Genomic DNA, 20,567 nt, shown 5'->3' with positions numbered 1-20,567 from the left:
AATCCTCAACCAAAACATTCTGGTCCTATCATGACAATGTACATGATTTCCCTCCAAAAGTAGAAAACAGAATAATGATACAAACCTTGATGTTTATATTTACAATGATATGACCAACCTTGCACATTTATTGTTACAAATCATTCAAAGTATCCCCTTTATTCATTCTCAGTGGAGCTGTGTACTGACGCAAATTGTAGATTATGAATTGAGAGAAAGTCTCTCGCTTTTGACTTCGGAGGCAAAGGAAATTGTCCACTCTAAGAGCAAACAATTGTACATTAAAATATAAAAGTTGAAATTCAGAGGTGTTTGATATTTTAGGCAAATAAAATAACGCTCAGTTCCAGCCAAATATAATATATAAGACATATAGTATATGTTCATTTTATGATCTTTCACATGCTGTAGTCAAACGTTCATGGAGAACATTCAGTCATTCAGGTCATCCAGACAGACTCTCTTAGCTGTGTGCTGTGAGGAGAGACTGTGAGCTGGCCTGATCAGACCTCTTCGTCTCTCTGCGTCCTCCGTGGGAACACTCAGGGTCGGGGGGGCTTGATATCCAGGCTCCTGGGGATCCAGAGGGTCTTTAGAGAGCAGGATACAGATAGCAGGAACTGTCCTCTGCATGGTTATACCTGCTGCTCCCTGTTGTGGACTCTCCCAGACCTCATTCACTGTCTTGTAGTAGAGCTTGGACACCTGGTGGAGTTCTCCCACTTCCCGTTTCAGAATCTCCACACAGGTGACGGTCTTGGTGACTCCTCTTCCTGAGCCAGTGAAGACCACTTGTCTCATTGATGTCCCATTGCTGTCTGTCCCCTCCCCTTGCATGCGAGCTGTTGCAAACCGCAGCAAATTGCGGATCTTGCTTCCTTCTTTCACTCGCATGTGCAGGATGTCTGCTGCTAGGCCGGGGATCGGATAGGGACTGCTGTCCTCTGTGCGGCTGACTCTCCTGAAGTTGCTCTGGCCAACTTTTGGAGACAACGATGAAGATGGGACATCAGGGTCGAGTGAAACAGACTGCAGCTCCATCACAGTGCTGCTTGTAGCATCTGAACTCTTCGTCTGACCCCTGGGTTCAGTCATTGTTTAGAGAGTGGTGGAATAAGAGCGCAGGATGCGGATTCTGAGCCTGCAGCCTCGGATTATTTGCATACCTCCCTTGAGATCACAAACACGTTTTTTGTTCATTAAGAAATTAAAAACTGATCAGCTTTGTAATCAAAAACTGTGACTTATCCTGATCTTCTCTCTGTTCTCTGTACTGCATTTCCATTTTGTCTTCTGAGCACTGAGATGAGAGCCAGCAGTATGAAGAGGGTATTTCTTCCTCTAATCCCATTGACGTGAAGGAAAGGATGTCCTTGCTCTATTCAGCACTGAGGACAGCTGATGCCAACAAACACATATGAGGCTCAGAGAGAGACATGTAGAATGGGACAAAGTGCTCTTAAAGGCACATGCAACATTTAATAATGTCTGTCACATTGTAGTTTGTTTGTTTTGGGGGGTAGCTTTTGTTAAACCCTAAAGGATTCAGAGATTGTATTTGTCCATGTGGATGCTTGAATTATATGGATGAATTAACATGAGTTAATGAGATCTAACAAGGCGTGCAGTTGTTTCAACTGAATTACCTTTTTGCCTTATATTGCACCAAACTACAGTCTCACTGGGGTGAAGATATTCAGAAATAATATAATAGTTATGTCAACATATCATGGCTTTCGAGACAACCCTTCCTCTGCACTATTATCAGAGAGCCATATGGTCCTTGAAAAATGTCTTCCTTTGGGCTACCACAGCAACTTTACAGTTCTCCTCCCTTCAGTCCATCGCCTGCTGGGCTGACCCAGAAAATGCTTGCTCCCTCATTTGTGCCTCTTTTGAGTCAGTGACATTTATGAGGACAATCATACCTTGGGCTTGTTTTTTGCCAAACTTACATAAAACCAGAACTTGTAAGAATAGATTCTGTATCCAGATGCAAACAGATGTGTTTTCCTAGAGGCTTTCTTTAGAGAAGCAGTCAAGGGAGGAGTTCAGGAGGCAGCTGTGGGGCTCATATGGAACCAGTATACTGTTATAATGGTGCATTTCTGCCTCACAGGATGGGATGCACCCCATGATATTCACTGACTTGAACAATGAGCACAAATATGTGGTTCTCAGTGGTGTCAATATAGTTCAGAACAAAATACAATTGGTTCCCAGGAGAATAAGCCATTGTCCATGGATGTCAATAAAATACATGTTTCAGTGAATTCACATCATGCTAATTATTTGTAAAACATTTGGATGATATAGTTGTGGAACACTGGAGCCACTGCATGTGCCATAAAATATGATTATGTTTGTGTGTGACTCCTGTGACACATCTGGTGTGTTTGGCAGTTTTCTGTTGTTTTTCCTAAATGGAATATAACACCGGATCATATCAACACCCAAGTTTTTAATGTGATGAAAATGCTTTCTAATTTAAACATCTGTGGCAATATACTTACAGACATTTTGATCTATAATAATTATGGTGTTTTATTGGCTCTGTGTGGTGTTTTATGGTGTTTTATTGGCTCAGTAGTTGTTGGTGGTTACACTTCCATCTTGTGGTACAAAACAAGTAATACATAAATAACAAAGTGGCCCTTCGAGCTGTAGAAGTAAAATATTTGATCTGTTGAACAAAATTAGCAGATATTGAAAATATTTATTTAAAAAAAATGCATGGTACAAAACGTACAAAATATAAGTTTACAATACAGAGACGAAGATTTAAACGACACCAGACTGTAAATTAAGATATAAGGCAAATAAGCTTTTCCAGGTGCATGACAAAACAAACAAGCTTCATCAATTGAATATTATCTCAGTTTATCTTTTTGGTATTTTCCCTCCTTTGAGTTAACGTTTCTCATTCAAACAAACAAAAGCTGATGAATGTAACGTAAAGCATTGTTTTTACGTTGACTTGTCAAACCAGAAGCCATGTTTAGCCACAAAGAAACAAATCTATTTTCAGTTTGTAAAAAAAAAAAAAAAAGGAAATCTGCACTTATCATGATCATATCATAAATCATTCTTTGTTTTCTCAGCACGGTTTGAAGCTAGTACTTGTAAAATCTCCCTGTGGATCCTGGCTTCCTGAGTGTCGATGTGGACATCTCCTACCTGGCCGTTCTCATACCTGAGAAAGACACAAGCAGAATATTGTAGAAATCTGCAATATAGTCAGGCAATGTATCATTACACTGACAGGTTTCTCCGGCATTCCTGTCTTTGCTGCTTTATGTTGTACTCACACAAAGAGGAAACGTGTGCACACATGGTCGGATATTGGACACACCCAAATGTTCCTGTGTTTTTGAAGGTCCTTCGAAGTTACGACTGTCAAAACATGCAGACAACTTTGTCAAAAAATCATTCCTAATGTTATCAAAGCAAGGCTCTTTGTAACATGTATGTATTTGTATCTCAAATGTACCTTCACAGAGAGCAATGCAGTTTAGATTCCTGTTTTGCAGAAACCTGGCTTGCCCATGCTGGTCCTAAGACAAGGAGAGCAGACAGGATGAGATTTAACAAACAAGAGAAGACGTCCTACAGAGTGCAAGTAGACACATTTTGGACAAACGTTAATGATGATCTACCTGTTTGATTTTGTTTATTTGGTTGTTTTTCTTTATGAGTTCTTCTTTGGTGGGCATTTGGTGTTTCCCTTTACCCATCTCTGCACAAACAGGAAGGATTAGTTTAAAAAGAAAAGATGCTAGAATCAATAAATAATGGTCATTTTTGTATATTGTGCATTCATACCAGAGTATCCAAATGATATGCATGAGATAGGACTCAGATAGATTCCTTTCCCATATGCAGCTCCATGAAGCTTAAAGAAGATACAATGTGAACACTAATTCATTATTTAATTTAAAATCATTAATTGTTCATAGGTCTAACTGTACACTTGATCCAAGTCTAACAAGATAAACTCCAAACTCTATTCAAATCTCCACTGGGACATGACATTCGATTTAAAGGCTAATTTCAATTTAGCTCAAGGAATACAAACTCCTTTTGTATTTTCATACGGTACCTGTAATTTTGTATAAGAGGCATTTATCAGTCCATTTCTCAAAATTGAGTGCCAGTTTTCGATGTGGGAACCACTGAAAGAAGAGACAATATAGGGTCTAAGTATATGAAGCCAGGCTCATATTCCGTTTGTTGTATTGATATGAAGGTTTTATATTAGTGGCACAGCTTTTACTCACTGGAAAGCAAAGGTGCTGCCATAAAGTTTCTTGGCAGTTTGAAAATGAGCTTCTTTGGATGGAGGGCTGCTGATCAACAGGAACTGATGGGGTGTGTGCATGAACTTAAGTTGCTAATGAAAAAAAGTGATCAAAAGAGAGCACAAACAAAATACAATTAAACAGTATAACACTGTATAAAACACAGTTTATGATATCATATTTGGCTGCAAATTTGAACTACTATTGCTTTGAAACATGCAACTATGTTAAGATGGCATTACTGTGAACTACTCTATCATACCCCATTCAGTGGAAGCTTGACAATGTGTGATCTGTTGCTTGCTAAAATCCTGTTGTCAAACATACAAACACACACCTGGGTATGAATTTAAGAAACATTCAGATTTAATATCAGAAAATATGTTTAGATTGAGACACTCACCATTGTAGTAAGGGGTGAGCGAGAGGGTCCATCTTGTCCATCTGCTTCTTTATTTCAGAATAAGGACCCTGTATATGATACAAATACAGTTTTATTCTTCTGATATTAATGCAGCTGTCGAGGAGACATTCACCAGCTTTCAGATTATTCTCAGATGAGGAGAACCAGTGTCACGAGTGTAGGATTTATTTAAAAATCAGTCACCTGTGACATCCTCCTGATTAACAAAACACTGTCCAGCGCTTTTTGCAGCCTGTCGTAGCTCTTTCTCTGCCAAAACAGAACAATAGATTATTCCTTCAGAATAAATAAATATGACATATTGAATAGTTCATAACAAATGAAGTTATTATTAAGTTAGTTCAGCTGATACCTTAGGACTAAAGGCCAGGGTTTTGGGGTTGCACGGATCAACAACAGAGGGGAACGGTTGAAGTATGATGCTCTTGCGTGAAGACTGAAGGGCAGCTCTGCACATGGCCACCAGCAGGTCAACTACCTGTAGGACAGCCATTACTGCAACACATCAATCTTACATTTTGATCACCAAGACTGCCCTTTAAAAGTGTGTTTGTGTGTTACAAACCTCTGCACCGGTGGCAACCTCCTCAGTAGCTCCAGACATAACACCCAACGTATAAAAGGAAAACACACAAAGCTCCCTGGTGCAAACTGCTGGCTACAAACACATAACAGTCAACATCTGCATTATTTTTGTTTTCACCCAATACATTTCTTTGTAGGAGTGTACCTTTAACATAGGGCCATTCTGAAACACATGTCGCTCATCACAGACAACACAGTATTCATTCAGCGTGGGGAGTCTCTGCTCAGCATACCTCATTATCTATGAACACAATGAAAGACATGATTTAAAAAGCATATTATAACCACTAGTTGATAATGGGTGCAGTTACTCTTTCATTTCCTCCTCTAATAAAATATAACGGTACTTGGGTTCTTATTCTTTACCTGCACCAAGAAGCCGTGCTGCAGAGTTGGGGTGGTCTTACAGTGTCTGATGGCCTGGGAGGAGAAAAGCAGCTCCATCAGCTGTTTGGTACTAAGCTGTGCTGATGACTTGACTGCTGACACCGCAACCCTCTGAGGAAGAAGGAGCACAAACCTTTTTTTATTAAACACTTACAGAACTTATTGAGTAATAGAGGAGACAAAGACTTGGAACGATTGTTGCACACACAGCAGCAACCATAAACTCTTCAAGTGAACATCACAGAGGTGTTTTTTTAAATTCACCTTTCCACTGGGTGTGTCGGTGAAGAGCTCTCCTGTGGGATTCTTGATGGCGTAGGACGTTGTATGATTTGTGAAACGGTTCATCGCTGGTGAAATGATCCTCGCTTTCAGAGTGGGTTCCTCTAGCACACTGGACCTGCTAACAGTGAGGGAGGGAGCAGTGAATAGAGACTTGAGACTGAATCAGCAACAAAACTGCTGGATTCATTAGATTGTCACATACTTTGATGGTGGGAGCCAGATGCTAAGTCTTGCACGAAATTTCTTGATGTTTCCTCTTGGCCTGAACCAGCTGTGTCTTCTCTTCTGTCGGACAACGACGTTGTCATTGGTCAGATGTTTCCACTCGTGAGATAAGAAGACTGTGAGAACACTGAGGGACAGACATGAAGAGTTAGTCTGAGCAATAGGCTGAATACCATAGATAGGGCTTCAAATCTTCATCCATATTTGAACTAAAAAGTTTATCATCTAAAAACTGACATCTGTAATGATGTGGAGGGGAGCCTGTTACATGAAAATTACACTATTAACACTCACTTCTGTAATTGTTTCCTGAGGCTGAAATTATCGGTGTTGGATGGTTGAAAGACTTTGACTGAAGGTGCTGTGGAGTAAAAACATCACTTAATCAGGTGTCACATTGACTTAGGGAATTTAAATAGTAAGTCTGGTAGGCAGCAGTGTTGTTGATGCTCACCAGGTCCGTCCAGATACTGAGACGGAGAAAAGTTCAGACGGATAACAATGGGCTCTGATGGGTTAATGCTCCAGGCCTTGGCCACTTCCTCCTGTAGACGCCGCACAGCACAATCACAGTATTAAACACAACAAGAAGCCACGACAGCAAACATGTCAATTGTACTTGAATTGAGTGTATAGTAGAGCTGCCCTCTCTTAGTCGATCAGTCGTCTAATCAGTTGTTTTGGCCTAAGACAAGATCTCCTCATTCGATTCGTCATTCTTTCTGCTTTTTGTCATGCTGAATGTCTAATTTCCAAGAAACCAATGAGCACATGTCTGGTAAACTCAATATTCAAAGTGTTGCTTTCGCATGATTCTCAGTTTTACAGATCTGTCTATGAGATCAACTAATCGTTTAGTCGACAAAATTGTATGTTACTCAACTAAGATTTAGTTTAGTCGAGGACAGCCCTAGCGAGTTGTATTAAACTTACTTCCAAAACGTTGGCATTTATGTTTAAGTCAACATCCACATCATCAATTGACCCATATTCCCTAGAAGAAGAAAAGGAAGTGGAAATTTAACAATGTATAAAAGCAGCAGCAATCCTGTTAAGACCATGGAAAAGATAAGATGTTCTGACCTGATGGAGGCTGCAGAGTCCGAATACAAAGTCCTGACTGCCTCAATGTCAGTCTCCAGCTGAGGGTGGTGAGCCAGGTCGGTGGCACAGCTCTCCTGCCGAGACAAACACTGACACACTTGCCTTATGGTCCAAGCAGCTCAGCATCACAATGGCTAAGAAGATGGCTTTTACTCCTCCTTAAGATACAAAACGTGGGTAATACTTTATTTCCATCAACCTCTATTTTCTATTTAGCATGTATACGCAGCATATAAACATTTAAAAATGCTTTATGACTGTATGTTACAGTAACACACCATAGTAGATACAGGGAACATTTAAGTGTTGTCAACTGTATTTGCATGATACCTGTGCAGCTTAATAAATTAATCAAACAAACACATAAGATGAGCACTGTTTCTTATATAAATTAATGACATGTATGTATGATATGTATTTATCAATTGATAAATACTTCTTTATTTTCATACAGTCTATTTGCTGATACAGGCCAGGAGAAATCTAGTAACACTTTTAGGAATAGTTTAAAACCTGATTGAAAATGATCTGTATACGTGTGGATTGTTTGAGCGTAGTCATATATAATAAATATGTTATAGTGTGTAATTGATCATTTATTCTCTGTTATGTTTGTTATGTATACTAGAAATTATAATCGTCTCCAAATGCATGATACAAACTTGAATAAAAGGTCTTATAGCTGTTACTACCTATATTATAGTGTTATAAACAATTTATTAAGTATATTCTGGTTTCACGTGTCAAGTATGATTTTAATTAAAACTTTACTCCCCAACATGCAAACTAAAGGGACCAATTGCCATTCCAGTATCCAGCATATGATAACTTTTAAATCAAAACATCAAACGCAACCTTTTCTGTTGGTGTCTTCACTCAAGTGTGTGATGAAGATTGGGATTGTGCTAAAATAACATTCAAACCAGCACAAAGTCATGCTTACAGGGATTCTACACAGCATCTCCTCCGAGTCACTGTCCTCATCAATTTGGCTCTCTGTCCACTGCTGGCTCTCAGTCTCCTGTCGGGTTAATGAGAGAAACATGTCAATCAAAAGATCCTCTTATTTACACCACTAATTAGCTCCTTCTGTCCACACAAACAAAGTCAACCAACCGTGCAGCTGAGACTGATGCTGATTTCAACACATATGAAGGTCAAACAATTTAACTATTATCAAAATTGTTGCAAATTAATTATGACCAACAAATCATTTAATTGGCTGATGATTCCAGTTCTAAAAATAAGAGCTGTATAGCCTGTCAATGCAAACAACTTACTAAGAATGTAAGGGATATTAAACTCACCATGCGTTCAGTTCTTTGGCACTTCTTCAGCAGCAATCAACAGTCTTCTTCCTTCACTGTGACTGACACAATTAAACACGTATGTGACCTAATTAGTTCAGCTACCTCTACATTATACATATACTAACACATGACTGTCACTAGTTTCTTCACAATTTAAGCTACATTTTCATCAACAAGATTCTTCTCATTTGCCTCCCTTTATCTCAACATCTACATTATTGAGAATGCAAATAAAACCATTCAAAAGACGGGAACATGTTTTGTAATAATGTAAAAACAGCGCTTACCTTTCCTTCCTGAGAAGAACTTTCAACATATTCCAAGTGAACAAACAACTTTATGGTACATATAAAAATAATCTCATCTCCACATTTGCAACAACAAAAACAAGGAATATTCCTGTTTGTTGGCTTGACTGGCTGCCTGTGTTTGGCTGTCCTCTCTCCCTCTGGTTTTGAAAAGCAGGAAGTCCCACATGTTCAGTCTCGGTCTTCAGCGCCACACGATTGGCTGCAGATACTGACGACCTGATCAGCTGAACCTGGTCCTGATACAGGAGAGGCAGAGGAGGAGACCGGCAGCTCCAGGTCTAGCCAAATGTATGCTTTTATGCACACTTACAGTGTCTCTGTCCTGTTTGTATGCTATGAGTGCTGTCCTCCCAACAGCCTGTATTCCTTTAGTAAAAGAGGAGAAAAACTAAACAGATCTGTGTGTCATACGATCCTCCAGACCAGGAAAGTCATGTCAATGCATCAGTTTTAAGACTGCGATGAGAACAAAGATCCCTGGTGGCACATTTGAAAGATGGTGATACGTGTGATGTTTGGCATTTATTAGTCTTCCTATCTGTCTGCTGCTCTGTAGTCTGACCTTAATCGTCAGTTACCCTTGTTAGCAGTCGCCTGCTGCTCTGCAGTCTGGTCAGATTACACACTTCTAGGACTGCATACATCTATTCAAGTTGTCTCTCAACAAGTGCTTTTCTCAGAGTAATCCACTTAGACATGAGTGGGTGTTATGTGGTGGTGTTTATTTATAGTGGTTGGGCACAATAGCATGAACCCCTGTACTTTACACTGCAAACTTCATTTTTTTAAGGCATTGCATGAACAGTAAGAAGATGAAGCAACTGAATACAAAGCTTCTGAAATTTCTGCAGAGGTGAGTCATCAGACACAGTGACAACAGACATTATGAGCTCCACAAAAGTAGTATTTCATCGCAGATATATTGATTTATATTGTCTTATATTGTGTAGTTTTTGTGTTGCATCCACCCCCTTCTCATTTGATACACCCACTGTTATAACTTTCAGGCCTCATCTGTCCTTCCCACAAGATAAACAAACAACAGGTTCACAATGAGTAATACAGTAATCAGATTTCCACAGCAACCAGCTGTGTACAATATCTACTGATCAACTAAACAACATTACATTTAAAATGAGTTTGAACCACAGACTATAGGTTTAAAAATGTGGTGCAGCTAAAGTAAAAAAAAAGAAGTCTTGTGACCTGATATTGTAATAACTGTAGTGAGACTTATTTATGTACAATAACTTAATATTCATTTTACAATTCAGCACATTTCAGTTGTTCTGCAGGTTGACACAATCACCCAGACAACACTTCAACCAGTCTTCCACAAGAGGGAGCTGTTGTTGTAGAGAGGGAGACAGAGATAGTATTGTACTTTATGTACTAATATCAAACAGAACTTTTGGAATGTCCCTGACAATTAAACTTTAGTCATCAAAATATTTCCCCACTTATTTGATTATCTTAATTTGAGTTTCCTTGTTTTAACGAACATCTACAATTAGTTGAACTGTGAGTAACGCCACCTTTAAGCAATGCAATGTCAGAGGACATTGTCCATCACTAGCACACTCAAAAATGAAGCAGATTTAGTGTGCTGTCACAGTTCAGGAATAGCAGATGTGGACACAGATGCAGTAATCACTGACGAAGAAGCAGCAGGTGCTAATAGATCATTTAAATGTTGAATAAATTTAGATCGCTGTCCAAAAACAGGCAGGCAACTGAGGCAAACCCCCCCAAAACAGACCAGGATCACTGAAACGGGGAGAACAAACTTCAGGGGCAAACGTCTAGAAATTAGGTGGAGCGAGGGATCTCAGGTGGACGACCTGGAGGATTGACAGGAGCAGAGCAAGACATCTCAGGAGGGTGACCAGGGTGCCAGACCACTGGAGGAAGACTAGACCGGCAGAGTTGCTCTAGAGAACGGCCCAGAGTTTGGCGGCCTGAACCCAGGGAAACAGGAGATTGCTGAAGCTCCGCTGGAGGTTTCTGCAGCCAAGCAAGAACAGGTGACGGCCAGACCGGTGACAGGACACCAGAATTTGGCAATGGCTAAAGAAACACTAGGTTTCTTCTGATGGAGCCTGACAGAAGCTTCAAGGTCCCCCCAGGGCCAGGCAGGTTCTCCATGACGAGTTTAGCAATGGAGCAAGCTCAGGATAGGCTGGCTGCAGACTCACAAAGCCAAGCCTTGTAGACTGGGAGGTAGGCTGGCTTTGAGTAGGCCAGGGTGCAGGCTGGTGTTGAGTCGATTGGGTTGGGTTGCAGTAAACTGTTTTTCCCGGATGGCATCGAGGTGGTGAACAAAATGACTCACCCTCTCCTTGAACCACTGTTGCTGTGTAGAGATGTTCTCCAAAAGCTGAGCTTGCTGATGTGGTTGGGGAGCAATGAGTTTTTCCTCAGTCATATCAAACTAACAAACCTTCTTGGAGAAAAAGCATTGCTCTGCTGGGTTCGTAATTGGTCAGTTTGTTTCCTCACAGTTCAGGAATAGCAGGTTTGGACTCAGAGGCAGAGAACACTGACAATGAAGCAGCAGGTGATTCAAATGGGTAATACACTTTCGTTGTTTAAAAACCTTTCTCTCAGGACTCATCACATGTCCCTGGTCCAGTTAAGGATATTATTTAAGCTGAGAATGGACTTGTGTGGACCTATGTTTTTTGCCACGTTATGGTATGTTCCAAATATGTTCCTCAGGCATGGAGCCGGGCATGGCTCAACTATATAGACCTTTACCATAACATACATTGGCAGACACGATGGGGTTACACGTATGTACTGTACTCTTTAGATGTCTGACATGGCTATACTGTACCTGACTAAGCATGCATTTGTGCATATGTTAGGTTGATATTAACATTGCGTCTCTGCAAGCATTTACTGTTGTTTTTGACTCATCAGCTGTTATACCCTCCAATGCATGTCATTTTCAGCTTGGATGCACTTTTTTTTAAATTTTGGAGCATCATATATATCAAGCTCTAAATTAATGCATTTGGACAGTCATATCATGGTGCAGGAATGCTGACACGATCCCACCCCTACTGAGCTCATGAAAGAACCTAATATGCAGCCCTGCAGGTCCAAGTATAACATATGAAAATAAAAAATAAAGAGAAGATTTGTCAGCTTCAAAATGAAAGATTATAGGGCAAACAAAAAAAGAGGCGATATTATAATTTATTTTAAGTAAAACATAAATAAAGTAAAAAATAATAAATTATATATAATTATAAATCAATTCTTCTTCTTCTTATCTATACATCCTTTAGGTGTCGCATGATATTGATGGTAATGTATTCTGGAAAGGAAGCTAAAGGGGAACAAATCAAAAGTAGGTGAATTTTGTTTTTCCCACTCACAAAATGTCCTCAAAAGAACAGAAAACTTATAAATACATTTGCAATACACTTATTTAAATATCTTTAACATATTAACAGATTGTGTTTAATGTTCAAGTTAAAAGTGGGACTTTAACTTAGTATATTAATTGAGTTTAAGCATGGGTTGAGAAGGTTGGGGTCAGAGGTCAGGAAAGGAAATAAAGGCTGGTCCCGTATAATCCAAAATATTTGCATCGGGTCCAAGTTGAAGACCCAGGCTCATGTTCGGTCGTCAGCGGAGAGTTTTGTGCCAGGCGAACAACACACGCACCTGCGCTGTGTCCTCCCACATTATTTGTACTTCTGTGATTTTATCTGGAATTTTGACATTCTGTTTATTATTATTTAGGTATAGAAAACAACTTCCGTACGAAAAACATACGTTCAACTCGCTGTCAAAACGGTGAACGGTACTTTAACTCTCGCGCCCTATATCCTGAATCACTGGGCGTTGTTCGCACAGGAAAGTAGTCCCGGTTGGTGAGGCGAATAAAGCCTGTCGCTCCTACTGAGCCAGTGGCGTCTTGATCCTTGCAAAGTTCACCCAGTAGGTGAGTAGCAGCAAGAACACTCAACTATATGACTGGAGAGTGGAGAGGAGATTTCTAATTTAGTGGAAATGTAGTTTTAAGTGAACGTCTGAATCAAATTATCATTCTCTAACAGGTTTTTAAAAAAGTTAAAAAATAAAAAATAAAAAATTTAAACTCATTTCAATTACTGATTAAACGTTTTCTTTGATAACTTCTACAACATTATTAATATATTTGAAGTTGTTGTGCATTATCATAATACATAATAATAATAATAAATATGTAACGAAATGTAACTTTGATCTGAAATATGAGGAGAGTGCACTGGTTTGCACTTACAGTTCCTTTATGCACACGGTAGAAGGGTAAAGTCCAATACAGCTCTCTAATTTTGATTTATTTGTTAATTGCATGTATTTTATCTATTTATCGGTATCCTGTTCTGGTACATCTCTGCTTTGCTTCTTCTACAGACAAAGATACAATTTGTTTCTACTCAAACTGCATGTTTTTTAAAACTTTTCTTTCTTAATGAAATGAATAGCAGCCTAAAGTATGACCTGTGACTGTGTAAATTATTACAAAACTATTTTTTGCAATTATCTTTGTTCCACAAAGCTTCTGTAGGCGGCACAAGTCACAAATACCTTGAGGTGGCTTTGACCTTGTCTGGTGAATATTTATATAATAATACTGCCTTTTTTTCATGTAATTATGAATACGGTAATTTTCCTGATGTGTTTATTTCTGATATGTTTCTAAAGTCCATAAATGCTCTCAGCTGCCCGTGATATTTTAGGTTAATGCTGAATCCTGATAACTTTGCTGCTTTATACTTTTTAATGTCGACTGTTTGGCTTCTCAATAAGGATCACAATGTTTTTTAGCTTCCTCCTTGAGTCCTGGAGTTGTTCTTTTTTTGTGTAAATTACCTTTAGCCTCTGTCAAGTGACCAGCTCCTCTTCTTCAGCTGCATATAATCTCCCGTTGTAATTTGGGAGAGTGCAGTCAGGCAGGCACATACTGTTGTTGTTTCTCTTTACACAGGCTGTTTGGTCACTCTGGAGAGGTCACACCTTTCTAGAAGTGTACACTTTCACATTTAGATATTCATTAGAACCTTGCTATAGTTTCTAATTTACCTTTCACACTCTTTCAATATGTATGTGCTCACATTTATGTGATAATGTATTATGTTAATGTAGCTTATATTACAAGGTCTTATTTTCAGGAGCGTTTGTGTCACCATTTAGATCAAGACTCAAAATATCGATGATCACGTGTTTCTTCTGTCTCCACAGGACATTTCCCGCAGACCCAGATCCAGTCATGTCGAAGTCAAAGGATATGGGCTCTTCCATCATTCACACCCAGCAGATGCATGCTGCCATGGCGGACACGCTCCTTGAGCACATGTGCCTGCTGGACATCGACTCTGAACCCGCTGTGTCTCGCAACACCGGCATCATCTGCACAATCGGTCAGACTCATTAACAAACTCCGTTGATTCTTCTCTTGTTACACACTCTTGATGACAAAGATTATCTCATTGTCATTTACAAACATCATATTTAGCCTCGTATTGATTCACCTGTCTTGATGCAGGACCTGCCTCCCGATCTGTGAACATGGCCAAGGATATGATCAAGGCTGGGATGAACATTGCAAGAATGAACTTCTCTCATGGCACACATGAGGTGGGTCAATTCTTGCTTTTTAAACTATTTGCATCTCCAAAACTTCACCTTAGCTGCTGAGCAACACAATCCCAAATGTTGAAATCACACCAGATGATTTAGTCAAAGCCAAAAACGCCTGCTGTGACATCACTGATTCAAATTTGTGCAGCGTTGGAACCCAGATTGAGCAGTACAGCAGTAGCTTTTTAACCCTCTGCAAGTAATTCAGTGGATTTGCCCTTTACAGCTGCAGCCATCAGTGTGACATTTCGCTTGGCCTGGTAGCTGTCTGTGGCTGTAATGTGATCTATGATCTTGTACTTGCCCCTTCAGTACCGGGTCTGTGTTGTAGCTTGAGATTTGGTGAGCCAACTGCATCACTGCCAACTGTTTGGCCGACCTTATACTACTGCCCCTTCGCCTTTAAAAGTCATGCCTCTTTACCTTTTTCACTGTCACCTGAGTGGATGAGCCTTCAAATATATCCTCAGCTGTAGTATGAACACCCACAGTTGATATTTGGATTTTCAAAGGTTAAAAGCAGTGCTTTTTTTTTCAGTGTAGCACAACTCTCAGAGTTGCTTTTGAGTTGTCTGTCCAGTCTGTGTTTTGGTCAAAAATAAAAAATATATAATCAGAACTCCAGAAAAATCACAACTAAATCGATATATGATTTGGACCAAAATAGATCTGACCCCTGTCTCATTGGTGTGTCAGTTGTCAGTTTAGCTATAAATAGTTCTTGTGTGAGAGTCAGCCTCGCAGCAACAGTGCGAGTGGAAGGCATGTAGAAACCACAGACAGGCGTTCATTATTGACTGAGGACAGTGGTATTGTGCGGATTAGACGTTGAACTTGTTGTTTTTGCATGTATTATGCATTTATTAGATCCAAAGCTGTAGGCAGACAGTTCTACATGTCAATCACATGAAGTGGAAAATTAGAAGTATTGGGTTTTTATTGGATTTGTCAAACACCCCGCTTGAATTAAATTAAATCAAATCAAATCATATTTAAACAGATATTTTGGAAACTATTCATATAATCCCTGGCAGCTATTTGTGTACAGTAAAACTGTCATGAGCTAAAAATGTGTTGCAGTTGTCATTCAGGATTTACTCCATACAGTTATGTGACCGTGCTGCCCTTGTGACTGCATGACCATGTTTGTCCACCTGTTGTATCTGCAATTTAGGAACCTAAATAAAACAAGGTATTATGACTTAGGTCACTAATGTAAATTCTGCCCCTTTTTTATGCTATTCTAGATCTATTGAGGTTTTCAATGTGATAACATTTGTTTAACATCTCACGTCATGCAGTACCATGCTGAGACCATCAAGAATGTCCGTGAGGCTGCTGAGAGCTTTGTTGCCGGATCTGCTGACTACAGACCATTGGCCATCGCTCTGGACACCAAGGGACCAGAAATCAGGACTGGACTTATCAAGGGCGTGAGTTGTTGCCAAATTACCAAGACTTCAAATGAGGCCATTATTGATTCATTTCACAAGGTTTGATATGAAGGTTTGATGCAGAGATTTTCATCCTGAGAACAAACAAGCTCTCTCTCTCTGCTCTCGTTTAGAGTGGCACCGCTGAGGTTGAGCTCAAGAAGGGTGAAACCATCAAGCTCACACTCGACAACCAGTTCATGGAGAATTGTGACGAGAAAGTTCTGTGGCTCGACTACAAGAACATCACCAAGGTTGTGCAGATAGGAAGCCACATCTACATTGACGATGGTCTGATTTCCCTCAAGGTTAAAGAAGTTGGTAAGCACACAAACAATCATCTCTTTGGTTCATCTTTTCTAGCTTTCATTAAGATTTTGCTTTCACCTTTCTGCGTAATGGTTGAGATTAAGTTTTGCTTCATTCCATGTGTCCTAAGGCAACGACTTCCTGATGTGTAACATTGAGAATGGTGGATTGCTGGGCAGCAAGAAGGGCGTCAACCTGCCTGGAGCTGCCGTTGACCTGCCTGCTTTGTCTGAGAAGGACATTCAGGACCTGGAGTTCGGCGTGGAGCAGGGTGTTGACATGGTCTTCGCCTCCTTCATCCGCAAGGCTGCTGACGTTCAGGCTGTCAGGAAAGTGCTGGGCGAGAAGGGCAAGGACATCAAGATCATCAGCAAGCTGGAGAACCACGAGGGTGTGCGCAGGTGGGGGCATTACCAACGGTCACGCTTTAATCTGCACAGGTCTGAATCTTTGAAAGATTGTTAAACAGATTTTTCTGTCCGATAGATTCGATGAGATCCTGGAGGCTAGTGATGGCATCATGGTGGCCCGTGGAGACCTGGGCATTGAAATCCCAACAGAGAAGGTCTTCATCGCACAGAAGATGATGACTGGCAGGTGCATGAGGGTCGGCAAGCCCATCACCTGTGCAACACAGGTCTGTGACATCAGGTGGACAACTGTTTTGTCGAATGCATTTTAAAAAGAACAGTTTAACAGAGAGTCTTGTTTCTCCTCAGATGCTGGAGAGCATGACCAAGAAACCCCGCCCCACTCGCGCCGAGGCCAGCGATGTCGCCAACGCCGTGCTGGACGGCAACGACTGCATCATGCTGAGTGGTGAGACCGCCAAGGGAGACTATCCCCTGGAGGCCGTGCGCACACAGCACATGGTAAGAGCACCATTGACTGGTCCCATTCCTTAATTTGAAAAGCCCATACCAGTGTTTTTGCATGGTTTGATCAGTTTTCTTTTAATTAATATTTGACATTAAAATTGTGCCAGCACACGTGTGTCTCATCTGTTCATGTGTTTGAGGCTGGGAGAAAGCCTGCATAATCAGTATTAAAGTTGGCTGCCAAACAGCAATGTTTTTAATGACAAAAGCTACCAAATTCACACGATTAAGCAACACATTGGTGCTAGTAATTTAATGGCTTTGCCCTCTTTGGCTTTATATGCATCGGCATATGTTTTGTGCAGACCTGAAGCCACTTTTTGCACTTAATAAATAATTATCTTTTTTAGCTCTTTTACTCGTCACATCGGTCTAATTTGGTGTAATTTTGGTGGTATAGTTCCATATAGGTGCATGATCAACATCATGAATAATACAAAATTTGATAAAATATGTTTAGCTAAAATGTACTACTCACGACAGTAAATATAAATACTAAGTTTCTAAATGATGTAGAAGGAAGAGAAAATTGGCATTTACATTGATACCATTGGTACCAGCTTGGGTTTCACTGACAGCTTGTTTAGTGTTTGTTTAACTTGCTTTGTGTATCCCTGTTGCACCCCCCCCCCCCCCTCCCTCTGTCCATCTGCTGTCGTCTCGCATTGTGCTTCAACTGTGTGTGTTTACTCAGCTAGCATGTGTCTGAGGATCTGCAGTGCACAGCAACAGTCCCTGGACATCACAGCCGCCGCTGTTGTTTAGCTTCATGTCTCAGTGTGCTTTCAGGTATGAAGACCTCTGCACTGAGGTTAACTGCCCCTTTGTTTTGTCCTTTGAAATACAAACTAACTCCTGCAGTTGAAACTGGCTGTGTGACTGCAGCCTGACTTGACTGTGATCTGTTCTCATGTTCAGATTGCCCGTGAAGCCGAGGCAGCCATGTACCACAGGCAGATGTTTGAGGAGCTGCGTCGCACCTCCCATCTGACCCGTGACCCCACAGAGACCGTAGCTATCGGTGCCGTCGAGGCTTCCTTCAAGTGCTGCGCCAGCGCCATCATCGTGCTCACCAAGTCTGGCAGGTGAGACTTGAAAAAGAAGAAGTCTATCCTGTAAATCTCCTCTGTAAAGCTCTGACTCATAATATCCTACACGGTGCCCACTGTGAGCAAAGAAAGTGGTGCATTATGACATCTCTCTAGCTCGCCGCCTTCGCTCCTTCCCTAACACAAGCCCTTGGCTCAGATAAAGTGAGCCAACTTTCACAATCTGTGCTCCACTTGTGACCTTTTGAGATCTGAACCCTGACATTTTACAAGTTAATTTTAACTCCCTGTTCATTCCTCTCTTCTTGAGAGATCATCCACACAACACATGATACAGAAGGCGTATTACTGTCAGCTGGATGGATTTCCTAATGATAATTAATGGCATAATTAAAACAGCTATAATTAACATTCACAATGGATCTCATGACTATATGTAAAAGGAGTGATACAGAGAATTATTACCCATCTCTACTGTTCACCTCAACACTAAGCAGCATTATAACGCCTTTCAGGCTATTGTTCAGCTGCATGTGTTTGGTTATACCTGGTCATGTAGTTGGTTCATTTTCTCTGCCCTTATAGCATCGTTTACATCTGCGAAAAAGCTATAAAAACCCAATATACACGTCTGCTCAGCACTAAACAGCAGACGGACACATTTAGAAACTAGCTGGTTAACATAGTGGACCATTTAGGCTAAATCAAAAAAAGAGTGTGAATATTGGACAATTGGACTCAGACACAACTTAAAATGAATGCTAATGTCGCTACGTAGCTTCTGAATGTACAAATAAGCAACTGTTTACTATAAGGTTCACCAAATCCACTTGAAAAGTGACATGTCAATGTTGTGTTTTACGACTGGCTTCCACTGCCCACACATTTTAGAATTAGGGTTAAAATTTATATATTTTCAGTTCTACGTATTTTGAAAGAACTTGTACCTCCTACCTGCAGGTCTGCTCACATGCTGTCGAGGTACAGGCCCCGTGCCCCCATCATTGCTGTGACCCGCTGTGGCCAGGCCGCCCGCCAGGCCCACCTGTACCGCGGTATCTACCCTGTGCTCTACACCAAACCTGCCAACGATGTCTGGGCCGAGGACGTTGACCTGCGTGTGAACTTTGCTCTGGAAGTTGGTGAGTGTTTTTTGTTAAAATTAGTCTCAAAATAAAGGATTGTAAAACTGTTATGGAGCAAGAGGTATGGGATAAATGTGTTAATTGACAAGACTTTATATCTAATTAACTGAGTCCTTATTTTTCCACTAATGCCTCTCTTTCCTCTATCTGTAGGTAAGCACCACAAATTCTTCAAGTCTGGAGATGTTGCCCTTGTTGTGACTGGCTGGCGCCCAGGTACCGGTTACACCAACACTATGAGAGTTGTGCTGGTGCCTTGAACTCCATCAAAGGACATTAGTAACCGCTCCCCCTCCCCTCTCCTGTAACCTGCCTTGCCGTTTTGGACTTGTCTTTCCTCTCGGTCTTCATCCCCAACAGAAAATCAAAACCAGGCCGCTCAACACTAAGTTCACAGACAATAACTCCTTGCTTCCTTTATCCATAAATGAAATGTATTGTCTAAATCCTTTTAATGGAAACTTTTCTATCGTGACTGTGTCGACTTAGTTTGCATGTTGAACAGAGTGGTAATCAGGGTTTCTCTGCATTCACTTTAAAGTACATGTTTTGTTATTTCCTTGTTTTTTGGTTCATTAATTATCGAGGGATGAACATAAATATGTACTAGTATTGTCTTGCCCAGTGTTTCATGCTGAACTGACAGTTGGCACAAAGTCATCTGGTGGGTTTCAATCCATTAAAAGGAATTCTGGGGTCAACTGTGTTTGTTTTCCTCTCGTCATCACCGTCACATTAAGCTAGAAAAAGAGTCTTTTTTTCATTCAGTATTTTTAATGTTACGTATTACAGCGAGCCATATTTGTATGACTCATACTGAATAAAAAGTACAAAAGTATTAGTATCAAAATCTACCTAAAATACAAAGTGCAAATGGTAAATATGGGGCATATTGTTTACTATATATATTGCCAGGCAGTGTGCGAATTTCATGAAGTGATCGATACATTTTCTTTCTTATTTATTATAATATATCAGAATTTAGCTGATGATTATATTTTGTATTATTAATCTGAATCTGCGAAGTAACTAGAAAATAACTAAAAGGTATCAAATAAATGCAGTGAAGTAGAAAGCACAATATGTCCCTCTGAATTGTAGTGGAGTAGAAGTATAAAGTAGCTGAAAATGGAAATACTCAAGTAAAGTATCAGTATCTCAGAATTGCACAGTGCTTGAGTACAAGT

At 40.4% G+C, this 20,567-nt stretch overlaps 3 protein-coding genes across 3 annotated transcripts; 1 reads left to right on the top strand and 2 right to left on the bottom strand.

Annotated features, from left to right (window-relative positions):
• Positions 1 to 432: 432 nt before the first annotated feature.
• On the bottom strand, positions 433 to 1,095 carry LOC142948152 (ribonuclease P protein subunit p25-like protein). The gene has a single exon (XM_076090033.1). The coding sequence runs from the start codon at positions 1,093 to 1,095 to the stop codon at positions 433 to 435; it is 663 nt and encodes a 220-aa protein (XP_075946148.1).
• A 1,650-nt stretch (positions 1,096 to 2,745) lies between these two features.
• LOC142947906 (protein mono-ADP-ribosyltransferase PARP6-like) lies at positions 2,746 to 11,354 on the bottom strand. Its single transcript, XM_076089776.1, has 24 exons — positions 11,262 to 11,354; positions 9,094 to 9,165; positions 8,616 to 8,639; positions 8,252 to 8,329; positions 7,288 to 7,382; positions 7,138 to 7,198; positions 6,659 to 6,749; positions 6,499 to 6,565; positions 6,182 to 6,331; positions 5,959 to 6,094; positions 5,674 to 5,805; positions 5,453 to 5,548; positions 5,288 to 5,380; positions 5,075 to 5,200; positions 4,906 to 4,971; positions 4,702 to 4,769; positions 4,561 to 4,609; positions 4,278 to 4,390; positions 4,100 to 4,172; positions 3,823 to 3,892; positions 3,657 to 3,736; positions 3,491 to 3,554; positions 3,309 to 3,393; positions 2,746 to 3,193 (listed from the first exon to the last, which is right to left on the bottom strand). The coding sequence occupies exons 1-24, from the start codon at positions 11,352 to 11,354 to the stop codon at positions 3,076 to 3,078; spliced, it is 2,100 nt and encodes a 699-aa protein (XP_075945891.1). The 3' UTR covers positions 2,746 to 3,075.
• A 2,817-nt stretch (positions 11,355 to 14,171) lies between these two features.
• pkmb (pyruvate kinase M1/2b) lies at positions 14,172 to 20,081 on the top strand. The gene is made up of 10 exons (XM_076089943.1): positions 14,172 to 14,346; positions 14,472 to 14,563; positions 15,868 to 15,999; positions 16,134 to 16,320; positions 16,439 to 16,709; positions 16,795 to 16,945; positions 17,028 to 17,180; positions 18,105 to 18,271; positions 19,196 to 19,377; positions 19,534 to 20,081. Exons 1-10 carry the CDS (start codon positions 14,196 to 14,198, stop codon positions 19,638 to 19,640), a joined length of 1,593 nt encoding a protein of 530 aa, XP_075946058.1. The 5' UTR covers positions 14,172 to 14,195; the 3' UTR covers positions 19,641 to 20,081.
• Positions 20,082 to 20,567: the final 486 nt, after the last annotated feature.

This window comes from Anarhichas minor, unplaced genomic scaffold (assembly GCF_050575085.1).
Source record: "Anarhichas minor isolate MPS153535 unplaced genomic scaffold, ASM5057508v1 ptg000011l, whole genome shotgun sequence".
In the NCBI taxonomy this organism is placed as follows: Eukaryota; Metazoa; Chordata; class Actinopteri; order Perciformes; family Anarhichadidae; genus Anarhichas; species Anarhichas minor.
Note: the sequence above shows the minus strand (reverse complement) of the source record. Positions and strands in the feature narration are given on the sequence as shown.

Coding starts and splice junctions, on each gene's coding strand:
- LOC142948152 (XM_076090033.1), bottom strand. CDS start 1,095: ATGACTGAACCCAGGGGTCAGACGAAGAGTTCAGATGCTACAAGCAGC.
- LOC142947906 (XM_076089776.1), bottom strand. CDS start 11,354: ATGACTGAGGAAAAACTCATTGCTCCCCAACCACATCAGCAAGCTCAG. Junction 6,750..7,137: donor TAAATGCCAACGTTTTGGAA/GTAAGTTTAATA, acceptor CGGCGTCTACAG/GAGGAAGTGGCCAAGGCCTG. Junction 4,610..4,701: donor GCTCACCCCTTACTACAATG/GTGAGTGTCTCA, acceptor GTTTGACAACAG/GATTTTAGCAAGCAACAGAT.
- pkmb (XM_076089943.1), top strand. CDS start 14,196: ATGTCGAAGTCAAAGGATATGGGCTCTTCCATCATTCACACCCAGCAG. Junction 16,710..16,794: donor AACCACGAGGGTGTGCGCAG/GTGGGGGCATTA, acceptor TCTGTCCGATAG/ATTCGATGAGATCCTGGAGG. Junction 19,378..19,533: donor GAACTTTGCTCTGGAAGTTG/GTGAGTGTTTTT, acceptor CTCTATCTGTAG/GTAAGCACCACAAATTCTTC.